Below are 23,665 nucleotides of genomic sequence, written 5' to 3'. Positions count from 1 at the left end.
AGATAGCTTGAGGCAGCAGGAGGATAGCTCATCAACTGGCCATTTTGCTGTGAGGACCGGTGGGGAGGCTGAGGGACGGGAACAGCCTGATGAGCTCCTTCCTGGGTTCTCTGAACACCATGGGTTTTCTTCTGACTGTGGAAGGGAAGAAGGGAGCTTGCTCTGTTCCTCTGCGTTCTGGCTTTCTGATGAGAAGTAGCAGGAAAGGGAGAAAGCCTCAAATTCTTCGGGGCCAGCCTTGAGTCTAGTGTAGGTTTGTTACCTGAGTGTTTGGAAATGTTATTTCCTAATTGTGCTTACAGCAGCACAGTATCAAACGCAGATTTGGCTACCTAACATGAAATCGCAATGAAAGTTAGTGAAGGGAGTGTTAGTCTGTAGAGTTGAGTTTGCTCTTGCCATATAGTTTGGGCACTTGGGGTCTGTACAAGGTGCCATTGTGAAGCAATGAAACGTGGTCTGGTATGAAGGCCAATTGTGGGTAGAATGTATCTGGCTTATATATACAGATTCTTCTGAGGTAGTAATTTCTCTTGCAAGAAGTATGTAAGAAAAGTAAGGTGTTTAGAATTAGCTCATCAGTTGGGCCTCATAGGCAGAGTTGGCCAACTTCAGAAGAGGTTAGTGATATTTTATGAAATACCAAGCGAACAGCACAGACTCGTATTGAGTGCAGGAAAACCATTGTTACTCAGTCAGAATTAGTTCCTATCCAGTTTCTTGTATGTCTGTATATTCAAAATTGGTGTCTTGATTGTGTGATTTTTGTGTTTTGAGTGAGCATAATTATTCCTGGAAAGATGTAGTCACTGGTTCTGTTTTTCAGATGTTTAAATGTCAGTGGAATTGTAGATAGGCAAGTTAAAAACTCAGAGCACATTTGCAGTTTTGTATATGACTTATTTTTAATAAAGTGAATTTTTAATACATTCATATGCTTATTTTGTTGGTGTTCATTAAAGATAACTCAGTTTTGTTGTCCTACAAGTAGCCTAAAAATGACTCAACCAAAAGGGTAGAATCGAAGACTAAACGTGACCAGGACCTCTTGTCCCAGTGTTATGGTTCAGAGCCTGGAACTTTGCAGGGTCTTGGATCCCGTCTTACCTGTGCCCTCTGTGAGGTCTGGGACTTCGGGCAAGCAGCTCACATCAGAGACTTGGGTTCCCCATTTGTAAGCTTGTGACAAGAAATCAACTCATTCTCAGGAGATTGTTGAGAGGATTACATGAAAAATGCAAAAATATGTATGCTCCTAACAGAGTGCGTCGCAAATACCTGCTACTCTTATTTTATTATTAACTACTTCAGTAATTCATTTGTTTCTAACAGTTACACCTTCCATCAACTTTTCTTACAGTAATAACATAATATCTCACTGCTTGAGGTTCTGTGAGACCCTCATTGTGGGGTGCGACTGCATTCCAGCACTCCCGAGAAGGGTCTTGTTGGAATAAATTCCCTGCATTAAAAAATAAAAAAGGAAATTCATGAAGAGAAACCTCTTCCATTATTTTAAATGCTTATAGCATTCATTCACATAAAGATAATTGACATGCTTATTACCAATGTTGTTTATTCATTAAATTACATCTCTAAGGAAAAGTATAAGAATAAAATATCTGTGAACCTCACTATACATACTGTTTATATTCAGCAAAATGAAACAGTATATATTTGAAAAATTCAGCAATTCAAATATTCTTATTAATTGCTGCTCTCTTTTCAGACAAGTAGTTATACCCACTGAATATTTTTACCCCCTTAAACCTTATTTGGAACCTTAAAGAGGAGAGGATCATGGGAAAAGATAATTAATAACTTAATACAGTAATTCAGTAAATTTACCATCTGGATAACAGCTTTTTAGAGTTTGAGTATAGAGGCAGAGGAAACTAATGTTAATACTGGTTTCAGAGAACGTGCACCTGGGAAACTGCTTACGGTCACTCCAACTTTTCATACCAAGGGGATGGAGATTCTTTCCTGTTATGTCCACTGTCACCCTACAGCACAACCCTCTTTTTTGTCAGTGTGGGTTAAGTTGGTTAATTATCCCAAGACTCCAAACATTTCTGTGAGGCCTTGGTATGATGCATTTGCTGTCTCAGCCCCTCAGATTGACCTGAGCGTCCTTGGAGAGGGGCTCTGCTAGGGGCTTTTGGCTCAGTAGATTTTACTGGCTTCAATGTCTGTGGGAGCTAGATAGGAATCCAGATAGCTAGTGTTGGTGACTGTAGGTATCTTGATAGAATTAATTGGTTTTGAGGATCTGTTGATGCCTGTTGGGACCCCTTTACGGGTGGAGGAGTGGGGTATGAACAGTAGTCTAGGATCATGGGTGTGCTAGTCGCAGCATTCCTTGTACGTGTATGAAGGGTGATCCCTGCTCCCTTTTCCGTCTAGCAGGAAGCTCACGGTTGAACTTTTGACGACCTATTAGATGATGGACATGCAGTTTAGGATTGGGGGGCGAGTTGTTAATGAAATGTGGTTGAAATTCATTTTTAAAGGAGTTCCATGAGCTTTAAGGTGTTCTCTGGAACTTATCTGTGGTCAGCTCCTAGTGTAATTGTAAGTAGAGATTTTGGTATAATGGATTCATTTGTTTATTCCACAGATATTTATTAAACATCTGTGTGCCCACCACTGTTTTAGGCAAAGGGAATACAATACTGAACAAATACAATACAAATACAATACAAATACAATACTGAACAAAGGAATCCTTGACCTCACCGACCTTTTCCTGTAGTGGAAGGAGGGGGAGAGTAGCCTAAACCAGTAAATGAGTAAATACAGTATATCAGGTGGTGCTAGGTGCTAAGGAAGAATGGGAATGTGGAGGGTAAGGTCGGGCATGTGACCGTGGAGAGCACGATTTCCTCAGTTGTGTTAAAGAAACAAGTGCAGGGGCTCCTGGGTAGCTCAGTTGGTTGTGTCTGACTCTTGATCTCAGGAGCGGAGCAGTGCCGTGCTCCGTCCCTGCTCCGTGGCCTCCTTGCTTTGCTTCGTGGTGCCAAGTCGGGCCTGAAATCCCGTCCTAGGAAGCTGCACGTTGGGTTTCTCTGTTGTCAAGCAGGTCGGACTTTAGGAATAATTCAGAAGTTATTCCTTGTATGGTGGAGAAGCCCTCTTTGGGCAGCATCCTGTGTGTCTCCTGGCCCCCGCCATGTCTGTGATCCTACTGTTTAATCTGAGGAACAAGTTCGAAAGCCTTGGGCAGCTTGGCACATTATCTTCTCATTTCATTGATTTGTTCCAGTGGTTTCTTCACTGGAATCTGGTTGAAAGAGACAACTGAGAATGTATAATGTTCTAATGTAGATATCTTTTTTTTTTTTAATACATACATACAGGTTACAGAAGAGAGGGGATTTGCACCAGTGAAGTATAGTTAAAGTGCTAGTCTTTTCTGTCTATTTAAGGTGATGCCTGATATTGTCATGTTACAGAGGCGGATGCCCCAAAGCTTCCGTGATCCAGCAACTGCTCCTCTGAGAAAACTTTCTGTTGACTTGATCAAAACATATAAGCATATTAATGAGGTAAGACCATTGATTTAACAGCATATCTTGCAATAGAGCAGGAAAGAAAAGTTATTTTGTGGCCCTTTTAAACATAGTAAACGTTATTCCCGGTGATTGTAATATTGATGGTTATTGGTAAGTTAAAGATTTATAGAGAATATAATTACATTATAAAAGAAAAATCTATTAACAGAGGCTGCCAAAAATTAAGATACTTGGAGATAACTTATCCCCTTTTTCAAAGTTGTATTTAATATATGATAAGATATTAATTCTGTAATAACTCTTCTCCAAAACAAGAAAGAAGAAAGGAAGGGAATAATGACACTGTAAAATTATGTGTATGTTAGAATTTTGCTTAAATTTTATATATCTCTTTCTGTTTTTTGCCATGGATATGAGGAAGCTCAGGGATCTATTTATACCCAATTAAGAGGCATTTGTCCTAATTTATTTGATATATATATATATTTCTATGGTTTTAAATTGTCTTTTAAATTTTTATTTTGGTTATTCTATTGTAAGATATTTGAAAACCTTTTTGGTAGATGTAAATAGATTAAAAAAAAACCCACTTAGCACTTTGAATTACTCCTATTCCAACTTGGCTCTTCACTTGCATAAATTTTTTTCTGGTGTCTTAGACCTTTGACTTGATTGCCATTTGCTTCTAGCCTCAGCTCTAGCTTTGTAATTAATTATGAGATGAGCTTTTCTGGAGAAGAGTAGACATGCCTGTGCTTCCTTTCCGCTTCCTGGGAGCCCTGTGTCCTGTCACACTAAAAGGTTATGCTCTAGCAGCTCTAGAGCTGTTTAACTAAAAGGATGTTCTTACGTATGTGTAAATTTTACTGCACTTTGATGCCATTTAATGCCAGTATCGTTATATTACTGTGGCAATGTGGAAAGATATGATTAGAATGAACTCAGTGAGGAACACTTTTCAGCTGGATTTTGTACACAATTGATGATTTAGAAAAGATGTGCCAAACTAGCTTTTGATTACCTGAAAAATCTGATAAATTATTAACAGTTTATTCATGTCAGTTTGTTAATATCTGAGTTAACTGTTAACAAAACTAAAAAAGTTGTTAACAAAGCTATTGTTAAGCTTTGGTGAAACAAGAGTTTCACCAAAAACAGTAGCTTTGCTGAAGCTTGTTTTTTAACCGTTTTGCCATCTTGTAAATTAGAGTTGTTCTGATGTTATTCTGTGCAGTGTAATTTATAGTTTCCTCAGTTACCAGTTACTTGGGCTATTGCCTAGTCTACCTGTTATTTCTTACTGGTCTTAGAAACAATTTAGTGAGAAAAACAGAAGGACAATAACTCTGACCAGTCACAGGATTTATGGCCTTTAGTGTGGGGAGGGGGAGGGAGTGGCTGCTTTTCATTGTTACTTTGTTAGAGACTTAAAAAGTGGGGACTTCTCAGAGGGTCTTTTGTATTAGTAGAATTTCAGTTCATATATATCTTGACTTTCATATTTATAACTTTTTGCCTTCAGAGCAAATATAAAATTGGGATGGACTGGCAGAGGGCATGCAAGATATTGACATGAGGAGGATGAAAATGCTCTTTATTTGGTTTGGCGTTTGCTGATTACATTGGCATCTCTATATATTTTTCCCGCCAAATCCCTTATATTACACTCTTAAGAGCCGTGCCACTTCATTGTATAGAAATTATATCCTAGTTTAAGACCTAAGTGTAAATTGGGCCCTGTTAGTCTTCTTGAATGGGCTACTTTGGACTAGTCACTTAGCATCTATTTATAAAATGTACAAACAGTATAATTGAAAAGTGAATTTCAGGGTAGACATTTTTCATTGGTTATATATCCGTGTTATTATGTAATTCTAATAGCAACTGTAGAAAGTTCTTTATTTCATTTTTTGGTATTTGTTATAAAGAATAAAAATTCATCAGTTTCCTCCTGATGGCAGACTTGTCTCATACATGTTCTTGATATATATCATATGTGTGTATGTGCGTATGTATATATTTATATGCCTCCTGCTAACCGCCAAAGATTTAAATTACATAGTAAACACTGTATACTCTCATTTCAGGTTTACTATGCAAAAAAGAAGCGACGACACCAACAGGGCCAGGGAGACGATTCTAGTCATAAGAAGGAGCGGAAGGTTTACAATGATGGTTATGATGATGATAACTATGATTATATTGTAAAAAACGGGGAGAAGTGGATGGATCGTTACGAAATTGACTCCTTGATTGGCAAAGGTTCCTTTGGACAGGTAATTTAATGGAAAATGCTGAATTTCCTAAATTAGAACTTGATAGTGAATCATGTTGTTAAACCTTTTCCTCAGTGGTATGCTTTCAGTGTTTGTAATATATTATAATATATACAGTATATTGTAACATATTGTAAACAGTGGATATTTGGATTATCATACTCACATACAGTGAGTATTTGGATTATCATACTTCTTTAAAGCTAGTAAAACTACATCAGCTCTAAAACTCCATTAGACTTTCTCTGTCCATATTTACTTTCTAGAGCAGCTCTCTAGTACGTATCTTACTAATGACTGAGTGGTGGGTTGTAATCACTAATACGTGGTATTACCCCTCTCGTATAGTCCGGATGATTCTTCGATGTGGATGCTAGAAGTAATTACCTTCCTGCCTGATAATCCTTTTCAAAAAGATAAGAGTTCCGTTGGCACAGCAGGTGCCCTGTTACTTTTTTGGAGTCTGGGAAAGCCAGGGGCTGTGCCCTGGGTTTTTCTCTCACTTTCTGTTATCAGGCCTTGAACTGGGCAGATGGTCTTTAGGATTTCCTCTTCCTGTTCTCCCAGCACCAGCATGGCTGATACTGTGAGGGGGTGTTTGTGATGGAAAGGCTCATTCAGCAGCTTCTAGCAGGAAGAGTGAGGAAGGGGCTCCCCAAGAGACCTGGAGTTTCTCTTTGTTTCTGGCTTCTCCACTCATAGCTCTCCCCTCCTCACCTGCCCACCCGGCCTCGCTGCAAAGCACAAAACCCTAAATACGTCTCTCTGTTGTATCAGCTGTGCTCAGACCGAGAGCCATCACAGCTTCGTCCTGACTCGTCTAAAAACTTCTTCTCTGGCTGTGGACCCCCCAGCTACTCCCGCTTGTCAATCCTGTCTCATCCAGTCCCTCGGTTTGGTTTGGTTTGGTTTGAGGTGTGATTTACTGTTGATTCCTGTCTCCTTTGCCTTGCAAACTTTGTGTGGGGAGTCCGTTATTAACCTGCAGTCCAGACACCACTTCTGACTTCTCAGTAATGAGGATAGAATGCGGTTCAAAATGACTTTTCCTGAACTACTTTTTAAAAATTTGTTTTGGGTTTTTAAAAAAAAGTACGGAACACATGCTCTTATTGACCCGTTCCTGCCCTGAGATAGAAAAAAAATGCCTCTTTTCAACCTGTGAGGGAAAATTCTTCGTGTGTCAGTCTGATCATGCTTAGGACAAAAAGTATATGGTAGGTCATTAGCAGCCACAGGTGTAGACCCACAAGAATGGCAGCTATTAAACCTGTAAGGAGATACGCACGAGGTTGCTAAAGGACCTCTGTAATGCCATTGTGGCTGTACAAGGCCCTCCTGTCATCTGCATAAAATACCTCCCCCTTTCCATGATTTCAAGGAATTTCGGTAATTGTACATAACTCAGAGAACTTTTCCTTGATTCGTAAGCTCTTTTTCTTTGGGTTAGGGTTTCTCAGTAGTTTCGGAGTCCCTCTTTATGAAATAGTACTTTTTTGTGAGAAGCAGCTTCTACTTCTCTATCAGGCTCTTAAGGAGAGGCATTTCTGAGGCCCATATTTTAGTAAGGCGATGAACACCCTAGATAGAGGGATTGCTGTCTTCATCTTGAAAATTATACCACCTGTTCAGGCCGTTGCCTTCAACAGGACATTTTTTTTTCTTTTACTTTTCTTTCGTTTTAAGATTTTATTTATTTATTTGACAGAGCGAAACAGTGAGAGAGGGAACACAAGCAAGGGGAGTGGGAGAGGGAGAAGCAGGCCTCCTGCCAAGAAGAGAGCTTGATGCAGGGCTCAATCCCAAGACTCTGGGATCATGACCTGAGCCGAAGGCAGATGCTTAATGACGGAGCCACCCAGGTCCCCCAGCAGGACATTTTTCTGACTAATATGTTGTCCACCATGAAAATTGTGGCCATACAGCAGACTTTAAACTTTGTTTTCCTTTTTTTTTTTTTTTAAGTTTTCGCTAAATATTTAGTCTTTGAGTGCAGAGTGATGTTTTTCTCCTCCTCTTCACTTTAATTTTCTCATACTTTAATTCCTAAGTGCAAGTGAGCATAGTTAGATCATTGAAAATAGAGGCCTGTTTGACAACACACCCCATCTCATCGGGTCAGACTGATGCCTCCCTTAAGCTGAAGGGTGTTCAGGTTCTGGACCTGTCACTCACCAAGTAATGTCTTCCGTACTGTCTTGGTCAGACTTTCTCTAAACTCTGCCAGATCTTTGTCATATAAGGGACTCCTTCATTTCTTTTGCCAGTGGTTGTTATCAGTCCTGATTGCACACTGAAATTTCCCAGGGAGGTTTGGGGGAGAGGAGTGGTGCCTAGGCTCCAAACCAGTTAAATCAGAATCTCTGTGACTGGATCCTGGGCATTTGTATTTTTCAAACTGCCCGTTGAACGTGTAATTCAGGGTCAAAAACCATTGCTTTAGCATTTAGCCAGTTAACTATTTGCTAAGTCAGTAAATAGTTGGGCCCTGCCGGTGGCCTTTGTCCTGGAGACCACTGGGATCTGGGCATGGAACTGCTGCTCTTGGTGCCAGTAGCATAGTCAATGAACAGAAGAATATCAAAACCACTTGGTCAGATGTTTACCGGGGTAATCTCCGGTTTTAAAGACAATAGATTGTATTTTTTAGAATTGGGTGAAACCAGAAATAATTGCATTTTTCATTCCAAGTTTGATTTTAACTGAACCATATATAATCCTTGACAGTATATATAACCTTGACTGATGTAAATTTTGGAACATCCATTCACTTCTCTTCTCCAGTGGGACTCAGCCTACACATCGGAAGGAATCACAAGGAGTTCTCCCTTCATCTCCAGACTTCGTGAATGTGCTAGAAAATGGATAATGCTATTGCCTATTCAGACTACATAGATTATAAATTAACTTTTAATCAGTTATAGTGGGTTTCTGATTTGTGGATAGTTTTATCTGTGCATTGATTTTCTAATTTTTATGTAAATCTCTTTGTTAATAATATGAAACTCCTTTTTTTTTTTTAAAGATTTTATTTATTTATTTGACAGAGATCACAGGTAGGCAGAGAGGCAGGCAGAGAGAGAGAGGGGGAAGCAGGCTCCCCACTGAGCAGAGAGCCCGATGCAGGGCTCGATCCCAGGACCCTGGGATCATGACCTGAGCCGAAGCCAGAGGCTTAACCCACTGAGCCACCCAGGCACCCGTTCTTTTTTTTTTTTTTTTTTTTTTTTAATTTTATTTTATTTTTTCAGTGTTCCGAGATTCATTGTTTATGCACCACACCCAGTGCTCCATGTAATACATGCCCTCCTTAATACCCACCACCACGCTCTCCCAACCCCCTACCCACCTCCCCTCCAGAACCCTCAGTTTGTTTCTCAGAGTCCACAATCTCTTATGGTTCGTCTCCCCCTCCGATTTCCCCCAACTCACTTCTCCACTCCTTCACCCAATGTCCTCCGTGTTATTCCTTATGCTCCACAAGTAAAATTAAAACAAGAGGTGCACGTAGTGATTTGCTCATGAGCACTCCATTTTTCTTGGCGTTGATTTTATAACTATCAAGACCATCTAATTGTGGCTTTTGACTTTTATCATGGAACTTCCCTGGTAATTTGTATTAGATTTGTCTTTTGTTAAATACCTGTGTTTTAATTTCTGAAAATCTAATTTAAGGTTAGGAAGTTATCTGCATTTTTCAAATGACTTAGAACTTTTTAAATATTTTACATGTATACTTGAGAGTTAAATCAGGTTCTTTTTCCCGAACCAAAGCACTTGACAAGATTTATAACTTACCTCTGGAGGAAAAGAGTTAATCTAGCTTTTGTTAAAAAGAAAGCGATACTGTGGATATTTAGAAACGGTGTAAGGATACAAAAGACAGTTAATTGAAATGACTGACTTTGGGGCGCCTGGGTGGCTCATTTCGGTTAAGCAAGCATCTGCCTTTAGATCAGGTTGTGATCTGAGGTGAGCTCAGGTCCTGGGATCTGCCCAGCATGGGGCTTCCTGCTCAGTGGGGCGTCTGCTTCTCCCTCTCCCTCTCCCACTGATCGTGCTCATGCTCTATACCTCTCAAATAAAGAAATAATAAAATCTAATAAAAAGATTGACTTAAAGTTGACTGTAAAGTAATAGATGGATGATACTGAATGGAAATGAATAGGACCTCTTCTGCTTAGGGACGTCAGAAAAGTGAGAATTAGGTAAATATACAATTAAGGTGAATTGTAAAATGTGAAATTGTGGCCACTAGTGAAATAGAAAATTATTCCTCTTTTTTCTCTTTCAGGTTGTAAAGGCTTATGATCGTGTGGAGCAAGAATGGGTTGCAATTAAAATCATAAAGAACAAGAAGGCTTTTCTGAATCAAGCCCAGATAGAAGTGCGACTTCTTGAGCTCATGAACAAACATGACACTGAAATGAAATACTACATAGGTAAATGAACAGATAAAGCCACATGTCCTCATATGGACGAGACGTTGGAGTTAATGGTTATTTATGTATGAAAATATATTGATTATATCTTAAAGTGCTAGGTTAAAAATTCAACTGTTTACTTCTGTTGGGGGGTGTAGATTTATGTAAGTTACTCGAGTTGTTAGTAACACTCTAGATCTTGGGGACTGGGCATTCCAGGTAGCATATAATTTAGAAACAATCAAGAATAGTGTCATATTTTACAAGTTACTAGTGCCATTTCTTTGCTTTAATGGTGCAGTTTTACCCAGGGGTCCTCTTTTGGGTAACTTTAACCATTTCTAATACAGCTTAGAAATTAAAAGTAAGCTAGTATATTATAGAACCAGTTTTGGAATATCTTAGCCAAGATCTCAGACTCCTTCCCAGGTTCTGTCAGTTTGGCAGCATTAGAAGCTATTAAGACTTAAAAACTAGAGCAGAAAAGTGGTAATAGCCACTTTTTAACAAATTCCTGTCATATTCCTTGTGTTCTTCTCCATCATCTGTAATAGTCACAGCAGTCCTGTAAGGAAACTTACGTTAGATATATAATATATATACTTATAAGGAAATCCTTATATTATAGACAGTTTATACAAAGAATAACATAACCAAGTTCCCAGGGCTCTGCAGCTAGCATCTGAACCTACTTCTGCCTGAGTCAGACTCTGTTGTTTCATTGTCTTATAGTGTTTTTCCTGAAAACAAAAAGAAGATAGAATAATTATGAAAATAGTGAAGTCTAGGGGTGCCTGGGTGGCTCGGTTGGTTAAGCCTCTGCCTTTGGCTCAGGTCATGATCTCAGGGTCCTGGGACTGAGCCCCGTGATGGGCTTCCTTCTCAGCAGGGAGCCTGCTTCTCCCTTTCCCTCTCCCTCTGCCCCTCCCTTACGCTCTCTCTTTCTCAAATAAGTAAATAAAATCTTTAAAAACGAATAGTGAAGTCTAGGATCAGTTGATATATGGGCATAACATCAATAATTACGCCTTATTTAATATTTTCAGTCAAATCTATGATGCTAATGATTGTAAGACCCCATTATTTTATGTGCCACTGAGAAATAAATTGCTGTCAAGTATAAATATAAGATGCCATCAATTTTAGGATTGAGACCTTTGGATCAAGTAACTATGGAAGTTCCCTGTAGGCATGTATACATAGCAACCCTGTTCAGAAATGTTGGCTTTACCTGATAAACATGAGGTTAAATTTTATGTAATAAAATACCTTTTTATGAGTAAGTAGGGCATTATGGTTCTTTAGTTTGTCCAAAACGGTGGAAACAGAAAAGAAAAAAAAAATGCATGTTTAAAAATGTAAGGTTTTGGGACGCCTGGGTGGCTCAGTCGGTTAAGCCTCTGCTTTCGGCTCAGGTCATGATCTCAGGGTCCTGGGATCGAGTCCCACATCAGGCTCCTTGCTCAGCGGGGAGCCTGCTTCTCTCTCTGCCTCTGCCCTCCTCTCCGCCTCTCTCTCTGCCCCCCCTCCTCTCTCTTTCTGACAAATAAATAAATAAACTTAAAAAAAAAAAAGTAAGGTTCAGATACCAAGATCAGATTTCATTTATGAACAGCCTTCATTCCCCCCCAGTATTGCAAGAAAATGAGCTTTTATACTATTAATTTTTCTTTCTTAGTTTCTTCTCTGTAGATATCTGATATAATCCATAGTAATTACATCTGTATTTAAAAGCTTTTCATATTCACTGAACACTTATTGTTCGGTGTCAGTTATAACTTAGTGTAAGTTTGAGTGTATTTCCATTTAAGGGACATAGAAGCACAAGAAGGACATTTGAAGGATACTTGACTTACAAAGTAATCTGGACATGCCTCTCCACTTCTTCCTCCTCATTTTTGTATGTTGTATTTTGAGTGTTTGCTTAAATAGTAGAGAATATGTTGATAGCATTACTGTAACATTTTAATTCTGCCTTATTGAAAGAAAACATGGCAAGTATATAGTAAGTATTCAATAAGTGCTAGCCACTTGGTTGTATATAATAATGCCTGTCATTTTTGTTTTTAATAAACTTTTTTTAGTAAATTAAAAAATTTAATAAACTTTAATAAATAAAATAAAGTTTGTTTTTTAGCAAACTTTAAAATGATTATGAAAGTTGCATTAATCATGATTGATGTTTTTTAGATGAAATATTTTTTTAAGTTCTTATTTAGGGAGGTGGTGAATGCACAGTGTCTCAAGGAACTGAGATTCTATATTGGAAGGCAAATAAAACCTTTAGAGTTAGACCTAGTGCTGCAGGTAGATTTGATACTTAAATTTAAGATGTCTCAAGTCATATTGCTCTTTTCTGATATAAATAACTTGTTTAGTGTGATAGATAAATGTAATTTATTCTGATGAGTTTTATAATCTTGTCTTTGAAACTTAAAAAAAAAAAAACCTACTAGTTGACCATGTAGCATAATTTCTCACCTGGATTATTTGGTACCTGTCATGATCTAGTCAAATGAAAATTCAGTTTAGGTCTAGAACAAAGTTTTGCTGACCCTCCATTATCCCCAAAGTTCAGTTTTAAAAGATACATAAATATTACTTGTGTTGGAGATTTGACAACGTCTTTAGTGCTCAGTACATTGTAGATACTCAGTAAAGGAATAATGAATTGGGAAGTCATGTGGAACCAAGTGGATTGATCTTCCACTGGAAGAACTTTCTTTTCTTTTTTGAAGTAGGCTTCATGCCCAGTGTGGGGCTTGAACTCATGACCCCGAGATCAAGAGTCATATGCTTACTGACTGTGCCAGCCAGGCACCCCCATTGGAGGAACTTTCTAATCACAGAGCTTCTTAAAGGACTTTTCATAATTAAACTGGAATTGTGGCATCATTTACTTTTTTGCGTTCTTTTTGTGGCTATTGCTTAATCAAATTAAAACTCTTGACCAAGTCTGTGGGGTGTCTCTGTTGCATGTGAAGCTCTGTTTTTAGTATGAAACCTGTGAACTTCAGTGATTAAGAGCAGATACTATACATTCTTCAGTAACCTTTACGGATTCCTTTTATTAGTAGAGTGTTGAGTTGTACTGTAGGCTCTGATAGAGCTACGAAGTATATGTATTGTTATTTATCCTAACTTTGGATCGTGTATGTCAGGATGATGTAAAAACAGTGTTGATGTGCACCGCTCTCCAGGAGGTGGTGCAGGACAACACAGTGTATCCCCCATTCTCAGGGACCAGACCTTGAATACCACCATGGTTATTCCAGATAGATCGGTAGAGGAGCCTCTGTTTTTATGAAACTAAAAGACCAAAATGAAGGTAACCTTGACAGATGGGTGGTTTTATGTCATCCAGTTGAGTTATGAGTGTTCAGTTTGGTGTATAAGAGAGTTTTACGGTAAAGGGCAGCACTTCACTGAATGACCTCATCTGATGGGCAGTGTTAGTACTAAAAGCAGTCTTTGAAGCGATTTAGTGAGTATTAGGCCTTTTTAGAGGGTCAGCAGTGATAGCATGTAATGGCTTCTCTACTCTTTCTCATTCATAAGCCTACTTATAATTTCTTCTTTTGATTGAGCTTTATTTTCAAGTTTTCCCAGACCTTCAGTTGTGTACAAGATATACCATTTACCAGTTTGGTGAACACAATCAAATGACTTGATTATGAACTCTTTTAATATCTTGTAAAGCGTGCTTTTCAAATATTTGTTGTGTTTTCCTAAAAGAAAAAAAGATCTGTGTCTTCCTTTGACAGTTGATGCAGGAAGTTACTAGGGAGATCTCAGGCTCAGCAGAGCAGAATGTGGATATGTATCAGAGCCTGAAAACCTTCCCAGAGAGAGCTGCCAAGTCCCGCATTGTCACAACCTGGAGATCCCAGTGGGTGGGGCTTAGGTGAAGATGTGAGGTTGGGCTCTGAGGAAGTAAAAAATCCTTGCTCATAGAAGTGAGCATAAAGTTACTGAAGTATTCTCAGTACTGTTTGTCGCTTTGCTACTTGTTTTCAGACCTGACTTCATTTTTTTTTTTTTAAGCAGAGTCTTTTGGTGGTACTTCTTACATTATATTGTTTATTGGCAGACACCACACCTGTTTAATTCAGCAGATGAACAATTTAGATATTCCCGACTGATTATAGAATGTGCTGTTACTGCAGAATGCTGATCTCCAAATTTTAACTTGATTTTCACTCTGCATTTGACATTGAAATGTTGTAGATTGTTTGAGAGTTCACGCATACATTATTCTCATTTTATTGGTATGTATAATTTAAAATGAAACTTTTTTTGTCTTTCAGTGCATTTGAAACGCCACTTTATGTTTCGAAACCATCTCTGTTTAGTTTTTGAAATGCTGTCGTACAACCTCTATGACTTGTTGAGGAACACCAATTTTCGAGGTGTCTCTTTGAACCTAACACGAAAGTTTGCACAGCAGATGTGCACTGCACTGCTTTTCCTTGCGACTCCAGAACTTAGTATCATTCACTGTGACCTAAAACCTGAGAATATCCTTCTTTGTAACCCCAAACGCAGTGCAATCAAGATTGTTGACTTTGGCAGTTCTTGTCAGTTGGGGCAGAGGGTAAGTATATTTCAGGACTTGTGAATTAAAATAGAATTAGGTAAAATAGTGTCGGTAGATACTTGAAATGTTATTAATGTGTTTACAATTTGGAGGTTATTATAGAATAGTTACCCTTAAAATACAGCACTCTAATCACATTGTGTTGAAACCTGTTTTGGGGACATATCTCTTCAAATGCAAATATAAGATTCTGGATTAGAAGGTATTGGGCTTTTTTAAAAGTAGATTTTTAAAAATTATACATATGCCTAAGGTGGTTTGTAACTATATTTCGCAAGTAGAAGTTTTAGTATGAATTTGGGGATATTGCAATACTCAAATATTGAATCCTTGCTGTGAAATTCTTCTCCAAAGATAGATCAAGATAAATGATGTTCTTCAAAAATTGATGGGTTTAAAAACATACAGGTAGTTTTGCATTACACATGGTGATACAGCATAGAAATTACACAGTTGGTTAGACATACTTGTTTTTGATAAATAAGTTTAAATCTTTTTCTCCCTCTGTAAATTCTGACACGTGTCCACACTGGTTTTCCTCAGACTGCTAAAAACAGACCTGTCTGTAGCAATAATACAGATTGAGATTTAGTGGATTTAAGAAAGCAGATTTTTCCCACTGTTCTTTCTAGTGTTACGAAAGCTTCTCTTAACAGTGTGTTTCACATATAACGTAGAAGTGATAGGTTTCTTTCTTCTTGAAAGAAACTAAAATCATTTGATAATATTGTACTCACTTTAAACACTGTTCCTTTTACTTGTAATTACCGAAGCTTCATTTCTTGGGAGAAAAAAGAAAATCCACAACTAACATTCAGATAGTATTTCATACTGGCTTTCCAGTTTTTGTTTTTCCAAGTGAGTGAGAGTTCTTGTCCTATGCAACTTTTTTTCGTGTTTTAGATATGGCTGGTTAATTCCGTCGTGAAGATTTATAGTCAGCTAACAGGATTATCAGGCTTGTCCTTTTCTGCAGCTCTCTCATGGTAGTGGTGTTGTAGATCACTGAAATAAACTGAAGGAGTAGGAAGCAAGATTTGCAGTTTCAGATGCCTCTGAAAATCAGGAGCTGTTCCTAGTTGTTAATGTGGGATAAAGTATATTGCGAATGGAAAATACATGCCCATTTGAGAGTCATTTGAATAGATTTAGATTTGGAAAAATTTCCCCCCTATTTAAACAAAATCATATGTTCCATACTAATATCAAACACTGCTATGTCTCTCCAGCCGAACTGAGACAACTGTCCCTTTAGCTCAGTGAGGTTTTAAACTGTGTTCAGTGTATCAGATAGAATGAGAGATCCTTTCTAAAATACACATGCAGTGACCCTACCCTAGTCTCAGTCTCAGAAGGTGGCAGGGCAGGTATATTTCAGGGGGATTTTGGTGCACAAACATTGTAGATGACCCAACCACTGCTTTTAACCAAAATGTATAGGTGACTGACAAACTTCTCGCATAAGCCAGGGAATGAGACAATCTTAGTAGTAAGGAGTCTTTGGGGCTTACCAGTGCTGTTGGCTTGTGAAAACTTGGAAATGTAATACTTCTTCTCGGTCCCTTTGAATTTCACTTTCTTTGCTCTGACAAGGCATTAAAGTTGGGTTGACCTGCTTATGGGGGCATCAGGTTATTCTTGGAGATTTGGCTGGAGTTTCCGGTGGGAGCCACAGAAACATTCAGGAGAAAGCAGCACTGTGCTGCTGGCCGCCTAGTCGAGAGTGTTAAGTGAGGAAGTTTTAGTTAGGAGGATTTTGTTTCTTTCTTTCTCTTTTTAAATAAAACTTTCTTTGCTTTCACGATATTGCTAGGTACAAATTTACAATGGCTAAGTGAAGATGAATTGGTTTCTTAAGACATTAAAGACATTACTTTGTTGAAAATTATCCATTTCAAGATTTTCTTTTCCTAAAAAGTCTTAGACTGAGGTGGAAGAGTGCAGGGAAGAAGTGATTGGTCAGAAACGACTCCCAGTTGAATTTTACATATCAGCCTTTCTCACATTTATCTACGAGACTACTACAGTGTAGATACCTGAATTTTCATTTACATTGGACAGAGTTTGTTTGACTTAATGCTGAAATACATTCTTAAGGTTAATTTAAATACAATTTAGTCCTTCCATTAATGGTAAACCAAGTGCCAGCCATAGCAGGAAAGAATAATAGAGAAACAAACTATTCTCAGTGTCTTTTTTCTGATAAGGCATAATTATTTGTTTTAGGGTGTGGATCTTGATTACCAGTTAGGATTGGACTAAATGGAAAGACTTGTGTTGTGTTTTGCATTTCACAGTCAGAGTAACCACTCTTGAAGTGTTTAGTTGTTTAAATAATACTTGTAGTAGAAGGTTGAAATGGGTAAATGAAAGCCAAATTTAGGAGTTAGCCGATTATTTTTTTCTGTTAATATTAGTTAAATGTACTTAATTCACTGTGGAGCATAATTAAACAAAACTTATGTTGGAATTAATACGATATTGAAATATATTTCAGATATACCAGTATATTCAGAGTCGCTTTTATCGGTCTCCAGAGGTGCTACTGGGAATGCCTTACGACCTTGCTATTGACATGTGGTCCCTTGGGTGTATTTTGGTTGAAATGCACACTGGAGAACCTTTGTTCAGTGGAGCCAATGAGGTATATGATGGATTGCTTTCAAAATTCTGTTTCTGTTTTCATAATTTCTTTTTTGTTTTTAATCTATGATAGCGTAACCTGAAAATTGTTTTTAGGAAAAGATGCCTATTAATTTAAACATTAAAATGTTAATAATGTTTTTAATTTTAATAATAATTTTAATAATGTTATTAATTTAAATATTAAAATGTTGGGACACTTTTGAATTTATATTATCCATTTTTTTAAGTTTTTTCAGTTACAGTAATGGTGAGTTTAGGATGTTGAGGTGGGAAATGAGATCTTTCAATTCGCTACTGAGTAAGTTAATAAAAGTTAAGCATTCTGGTTTAAATTTTTTACAGATTTTATGTATAATGTAACAGAAATGATGATAAAAATGCATGAGGGCCACCCTAAGAACAATGTAAACATCGCTGTAAATTTTGAAAGCATGATTTGGAATTTAAGAAGTGATGACCAGTGGCCTTGAGGAGGGGTGTTTGATCTGAATAATTGAGGGTGAATTAGGATTATAGAATTTAACAACTACAGATGATACGTAATTCTTCTAATTCATGGGTTTTCAGTCTGTTCTCAGAAGGTGTTTGGAGGTCAGAGGCAGTGCCTAAGAGGGCATGGGAAAGGCCGTGCTCTCCGGCAGTCAGAGAAACTGGACTTTTCATTGGTTTAAAACACTATGAGGTTTTTCGTTTTTTAAAAAGGAAAGTTAACCATTACAGATCTTCATTAGTCCGTTGCATTTATAAATAAGAAAGGCCAACAAAACCTAATGACTTACTGGCACTGGGTTATACAGCTGTCAGTGTGGTGTCAGAAACCGTCCCTCCATCTTGTTCATTCACTTGAACTACAGCTCGTGAGCCTCTCCTGGGCAGTAACTCGCATAGTGTGTGATTGGTTTTGTTTTGTTATCAGTAATAGTACCCTGTAAAGTAGTATCTTTTTCATGGGCTTAAACAGTACGAAATTAAATTGTATTGTATTAATTATAATTAAAATATGATAAAATATAATTAACTATATTCTGTTAAATCCCCTGAAACTTCAGTGGCTTCCATTTCATTCATTGTAAAAGCCAAGTCCTTTGAGTGGCTCGAAAATCCCCTGCTCCCTTCGACTCTTGCTTTCTCTCTGCGACCTTGCCTCCCCTCACTCTCTTCAGTCCCAGCACAAAGCTTTGCCCTGTGGTCCCTTGGAAACAGTAGACATAGGCCCATACTGTGGGCCCATACCAAAGGCCTTTGCATTAGTTCTTTCCTGTGCTTAAAGTCTCTGTCCCCAGGGAGCACCATGGCTCCTTCCCTCACTGCCTTAGGTCTTTGCTCTCCCTGCATCTTCTCGGTGATCCTCTGGTACCTGTTGCAGTGTCCCTTGTCACTCTCCATCCCTTTAATTTTCTCCGTAGTTCTTATTTGGCACCGACATAATATAGTTAATTATATATTTGTCTAGTAGTGATCTCTTCCCCTGTAATATAAACTTTTTGGCAGAGATTTTTGTCTGTTCTGTTGATTGCTATGTTCTGCTGAGTGTGGTTTCTAGCATGTGGTAGGCACTTGGTATTTGAGTGACAGAATCTGTACTTAAAAAAGAACACTTTATTCGGTCCACGCTTGATGAAGCCTCTGGAATTTTTCCTTTTTGATGGTTATTTGATTTTATGTGTTTGTTGAATGATCCGCCCTGTCCTGTGAGGAATGAGGGGACTGCCGGACGGGAGGGACTTCATGTGTTTTGTTTATGATTCTGTGCTCAGTGCTTGGAGGTGTGTGTGACACACAGGAGATGCTCTACTTATTTATAATTTATGAACGAATGGATGAATTGATGAGCCAACGTAGGATGTACTACAGTAGAAGTTACAGGCTTTTTTATTTCTATTTTTAATACAGGTAGATCAGATGAATAAAATAGTGGAAGTTCTGAATATTCCACCTGCTCATATTCTTGACCAAGCACCAAAAGCAAGAAAGTTCTTTGAGAAGTTGCCAGATGGCACTTGGAACTTAAAGAAGACCAAAGATGGAAAACGGGTAAAATAGGGATTTTTTTTTTTTTTTTTTAGCCTTTGTTATTTATTTTACTGGAGCGGTCTTTCTGTAGCTCATTTCATGTTTACTTGACATCCGTGTTTTAGTTAACAATTTCAATAATAACTTAGGTGTGTATTTCTTTAAAAGTTGGGTATAGTTTGACCTGAGCTGTCTGTATGGACCAGTGTTTGTTCCCCGGTTAGAGTTAAGACTTCATTTCGCAAACTCTGTGTCTGCTTTGTGAGACAGCCGATCAAACCACCGGGCCTCGTTACAGCAGTAGAATCAGTAAGTTTGACCTTTTTTCCCACACAGTGTGGGTCTGTAATGAAGTCACAGTTAACAGTACTTCAGCTGTGAGCCACAGAGGTCATAATTGCAGTACATCACGCTTTTTTTTTATTATTTAAATTTCAGATAGGAGAAAAAGATTTTTGACTAGGCAATTTGTGACAAGAATATGAACTGACTAGAGTCCTTGGATCGATTTCAGTGCAGGTTCTTAGCTTAGTGGCACGGATAGCAGGAATGTCACATCTCCAGAATCCTCAAGAGTGAGGTTTTCAAATCATTAGGTTTGTTTTAGTAATTTTCTTTTGGCTGAGAACTTTTTTTCAGATACCTAAATGGTGTCTGTTTAACAGAGTACATGATGGCAACTTTGCATCTTGATTTAACTTCTTAAAAATAATCCTGTTTTGTAATCCAGCTTGTTGGTAGTATAAAATGAATGTAATATGTAACTATCTGATTGTATGGGATATGTACATACCAGACACCTTGGGATGATCGTTTTGCATTTCTACACTTGGGGGATTTATTTTTGCTCCATTTTTTATTTTGCCCTTGGAATTTAGCGATGCTGCCACCAGGTGTCATTTCCGGTGAACTGAAGATGATGGTTATTTGCTTTAATTCACCTTCACATAGCTGTGGAGTCTCAACTTTTAATATTGGAAGATTTTCTTTAGAATATTTAAAAATGTATCCGTGATTGTATCTTTCACAGCTGATTTGTAACTTACTGCATCCTGCCTGATTCTCTCAAGTTCGAGGCAGTGTAATATCTGGCAGCCAGAGTGTGCCTACTCCCCTTAAGAAAGAGGTAGAAAATACTATATGCAGGTCTCCTGAGTCCTTTTGCCTTTATCCACATCACTAGCTTATCAGGCCTGGCCCCTTTCCCCTTGAACCAAAACACAGCCCTGGGAATCCTTAGTTTCCCCAGCATTCAAAGTAGCTCCTACCAGTCGATTTGAATTAGCATGGAGGATATGAAACCTCCTTTATGTTTTTTATCTCTCAATACAGGCTACTACTTTCTCCATTTTGAAGTTTTTTTCTTCTTCTGCCAGTTTTTTCTTTTTTCTAAATAAAACATTCATCCCATCGCATTCATATCTCTGTCTTCTAAAACCATAGTTAAGCCACTATGGGCTGTAACCTATCATTTCTCCCAAACTGAGCTATAATTATTATTTTAAAAAACTAAGGGGGGGGCATTTCAGAAAAGAGTAGATGGATCTTTTCCCTTTTTAAAATTGAAAGTGAGTATCTTGACCTGTATTTAATACATATTAACTATAGGTTTTATGAGATTTCCCTTAGCTGCAATCAGCAACTGACTTAATTTTTAAAGTAGAAAGTAACTTTTTGAATTTTGCAATTACCAAAAAAAAAAATCAAATCCAGAACCAAATGATTACGTTATAAAGGATATACTAGGGAATTTAACCATAAGTATAAATTGAGTGCATGTGCTATCATTGGGTTTCTTTGTGCTTTTATTTTCTCAGTGATTTTATTCTTTCTTTTAATTTTCTCATTTATGTTTCAGGAGCCCACTTTAGTTTCCTGGTAATGAACTCTGTATCTACTATATGTATATTTTTTTGGTGGGGAAAGTGGATGAAGAATTAAGATCTGTTTTTTATAGTTTTTATGCAACAACATACGCGTACCTTATGTGTTCATTTTGTTTTGACTTTATGTACAGCAATGTAACCCTACCTAAAACAAGATATGGAATATTTCCACCACCCTTAACGTTCTGTTTTGACCCTTTTGTCATCCCACCCCACCCCACTTTCTGATTATTATCATCATAGGCTAATTTTGCCTACTTACAGGCAAAATTCATATAAATGTAATCCTATAGCATTTATTATTTTGTTTCCTTCACTTAACAAACACTGTTTTTGGAAATTCATCCATATTGTTGTGTTTCAAAAGTTATTTCATTTTATCACTTCATAGTATTCTACTGAGTAAAAATACTGTAATTTATCTATATTTACCTGTCAGTGGACGTTTGGGTTGTTTTGATTTGGACCTCTTATACATAAGGGTACTGGAAACATTCTTGTGTAAGTCTTGTGTATATGTGTGTTTTCATTTCCCTGGGATCACTAGAGGTAGAATTGCCAGGTCATAGGGTATATGTGTGTTTACCTTCACGAGAAAATACAGTTCTCCAAATTTTTATCATTTTACGTTCCTATAGTATATGAGGAGGGTTCCAGTTGCATGACATCCTCACCATTTGGTATGATTGGTCTTTCTTGAAATCAGCCATTCTGACAGGTCTGTATTGTGGTTTCATTTGCATTTCTCCATGGCTAATAGTATGTGCTTAGTAACCATTCATAGTTGTTGGGTGTTTTTGCAACCATCTTTCCAGTCTTCTGCTGATTTATTATTGAGTTCTTTAATTATTGAGGAGGGTTTTTTTGGTTTGTTTGTTTTTTAACACATATAATGGATCTAAGTCCTTGCTCACATTATGTGTCAGTATTTTTTTCCCAGACTGGTTTATCTATTTCTTTTCTTGGTAGTATCTTTTGATGAGTGGAAAATTTTTAATATCAATGAAATCAAATTTGTCAACTGGTTTTTATGAATAGTAGTAGTTTTTGTATCTTAAGACATTTGCTGTCCTCAAGTTTGTGAGGGTCTTCTGTGTTTTCTTTTAAAAGATTTTTTTGATCCTAGTTTTTATGGTAGAATTCTGTGGTTCATCTTGAATTAAGTTTTGAATGTGGAATGAGGTATAGGAGTTGATGTTCATGTCCCCAGGTCCTTACCTAAGCATTACAGCATTATTTGTTGAATTGTTGCCTTTCCCTATTGATCTGGGAGCTTTTGTCTGAAAAATTCATCTTTTATGTGTGGGTCTGTATTTGCACCCTGTTCTGTTGCTTTGGTTGATGAGTCATTGAACCAGTACCGTGGTGCCAGTTACTGTAGCTGTGTGGTAAATCTCAAATTCAAGTAGTATAAAGCCACCAGCTCTTGTCTTCTGTTTCAAGAATTTTTTTTCCTATTCTCTAGGTTCTTTTTATTTACATATAAATTTAAGAATCTGCTTCTAAATTTGTACGCAAAAAAATCTTGCTGGCATTTCTGTTTGGATTGCATTTGAGTTCATCCAACAGGATGGACATTTTAACAGCATTGAGTCTTCCAGTCTGTGAACATTTCTCCATTTATTTAGTCATTAATTTGTCTCAGCAACATTTTGTAGTGTTTTGTGCAGCAATCGCAGGCATATTTTATATTTTAATTTTTAGTTTTTTGGATGCAATTTTAAGTGTCCTTTTTAAAGTATTGTCTTCTAGTTTCTCGGTGCAAATATGTGGAAATAGAACTGAGTTTTCTATGTTGACTCTATGTCCCAAAACCTTGCTAAATTTACCTATTCTAGTTTTTTGTTTGTTTTTAGATTCTATAGGAGTTTCTGCTTAATTAATCATGTCCTCTGCAAATGAGGAGTCTTGTTCTTTGACTCTGTATGCCTTTATTTATTTTTTATTTTATTATACTGACTGGAACTTCCATATGTTGAATAGTTATGGTGAGAGCAGACATCTTCCCATGTTCCCAGTCTTGTGGGAAAAGCATACATTTATCTAATATTTTTAAGTATGGTACAGATTGTATATTTCTTGCAGCCCTCTATCAGGTTGAAGGAGTAGTTTCCTTTGTTTTTAGACAAGTGTTTTGCTTGTTTGTTTTTCTAAATCATTAGTGGGTTTTGAATGTTGTCACATGCTTTCTGCATCTATAGAGATGATATGTTTTTCTCCTGTTATGTGGTAAAATACATTAATTAACTTTTAGAATATTAAGCTCAACCTAAGATAAAGCACACTTGGCCTTGATATACTGTCTTAA

The 23,665-nt window shown here is 37.4% G+C and overlaps 1 protein-coding gene across 2 annotated transcripts in view; it reads left to right on the top strand.

Moving 5' to 3' along the window:
• The window catches only part of DYRK1A (dual specificity tyrosine phosphorylation regulated kinase 1A), a 93,167-nt gene that overhangs the window by 54,545 nt on the left and 14,957 nt on the right, over positions 1 to 23,665 (top strand). The window contains exons 3-8 of one of the 2 annotated variants that reach the window (XM_080823682.1): positions 3,456 to 3,548; positions 5,603 to 5,791; positions 10,086 to 10,233; positions 14,523 to 14,809; positions 17,310 to 17,456; positions 19,352 to 19,492. In XM_080823682.1, coding sequence (XP_080679808.1) covers positions 3,456 to 3,548; positions 5,603 to 5,791; positions 10,086 to 10,233; positions 14,523 to 14,809; positions 17,310 to 17,456; positions 19,352 to 19,492 — 1,005 coding nt within the window. Of the gene's footprint in view, positions 1 to 3,428; positions 3,549 to 5,602; positions 5,792 to 10,085; positions 10,234 to 14,522; positions 14,810 to 17,309; positions 17,457 to 19,351; positions 19,493 to 23,665 lie in introns of both variants that reach the window. The other variant, XM_080823681.1, reaches the window with a different exon arrangement.

This window comes from Martes martes, assembly GCF_963455335.1.
Source record: "Martes martes genome assembly, chromosome: 1".
NCBI classification, from domain to species: Eukaryota; Metazoa; Chordata; class Mammalia; order Carnivora; family Mustelidae; genus Martes; species Martes martes.
The sequence above is the reverse complement of the archived record's forward strand: the minus strand, read 5'-3'. Positions and strand labels throughout refer to the sequence as shown.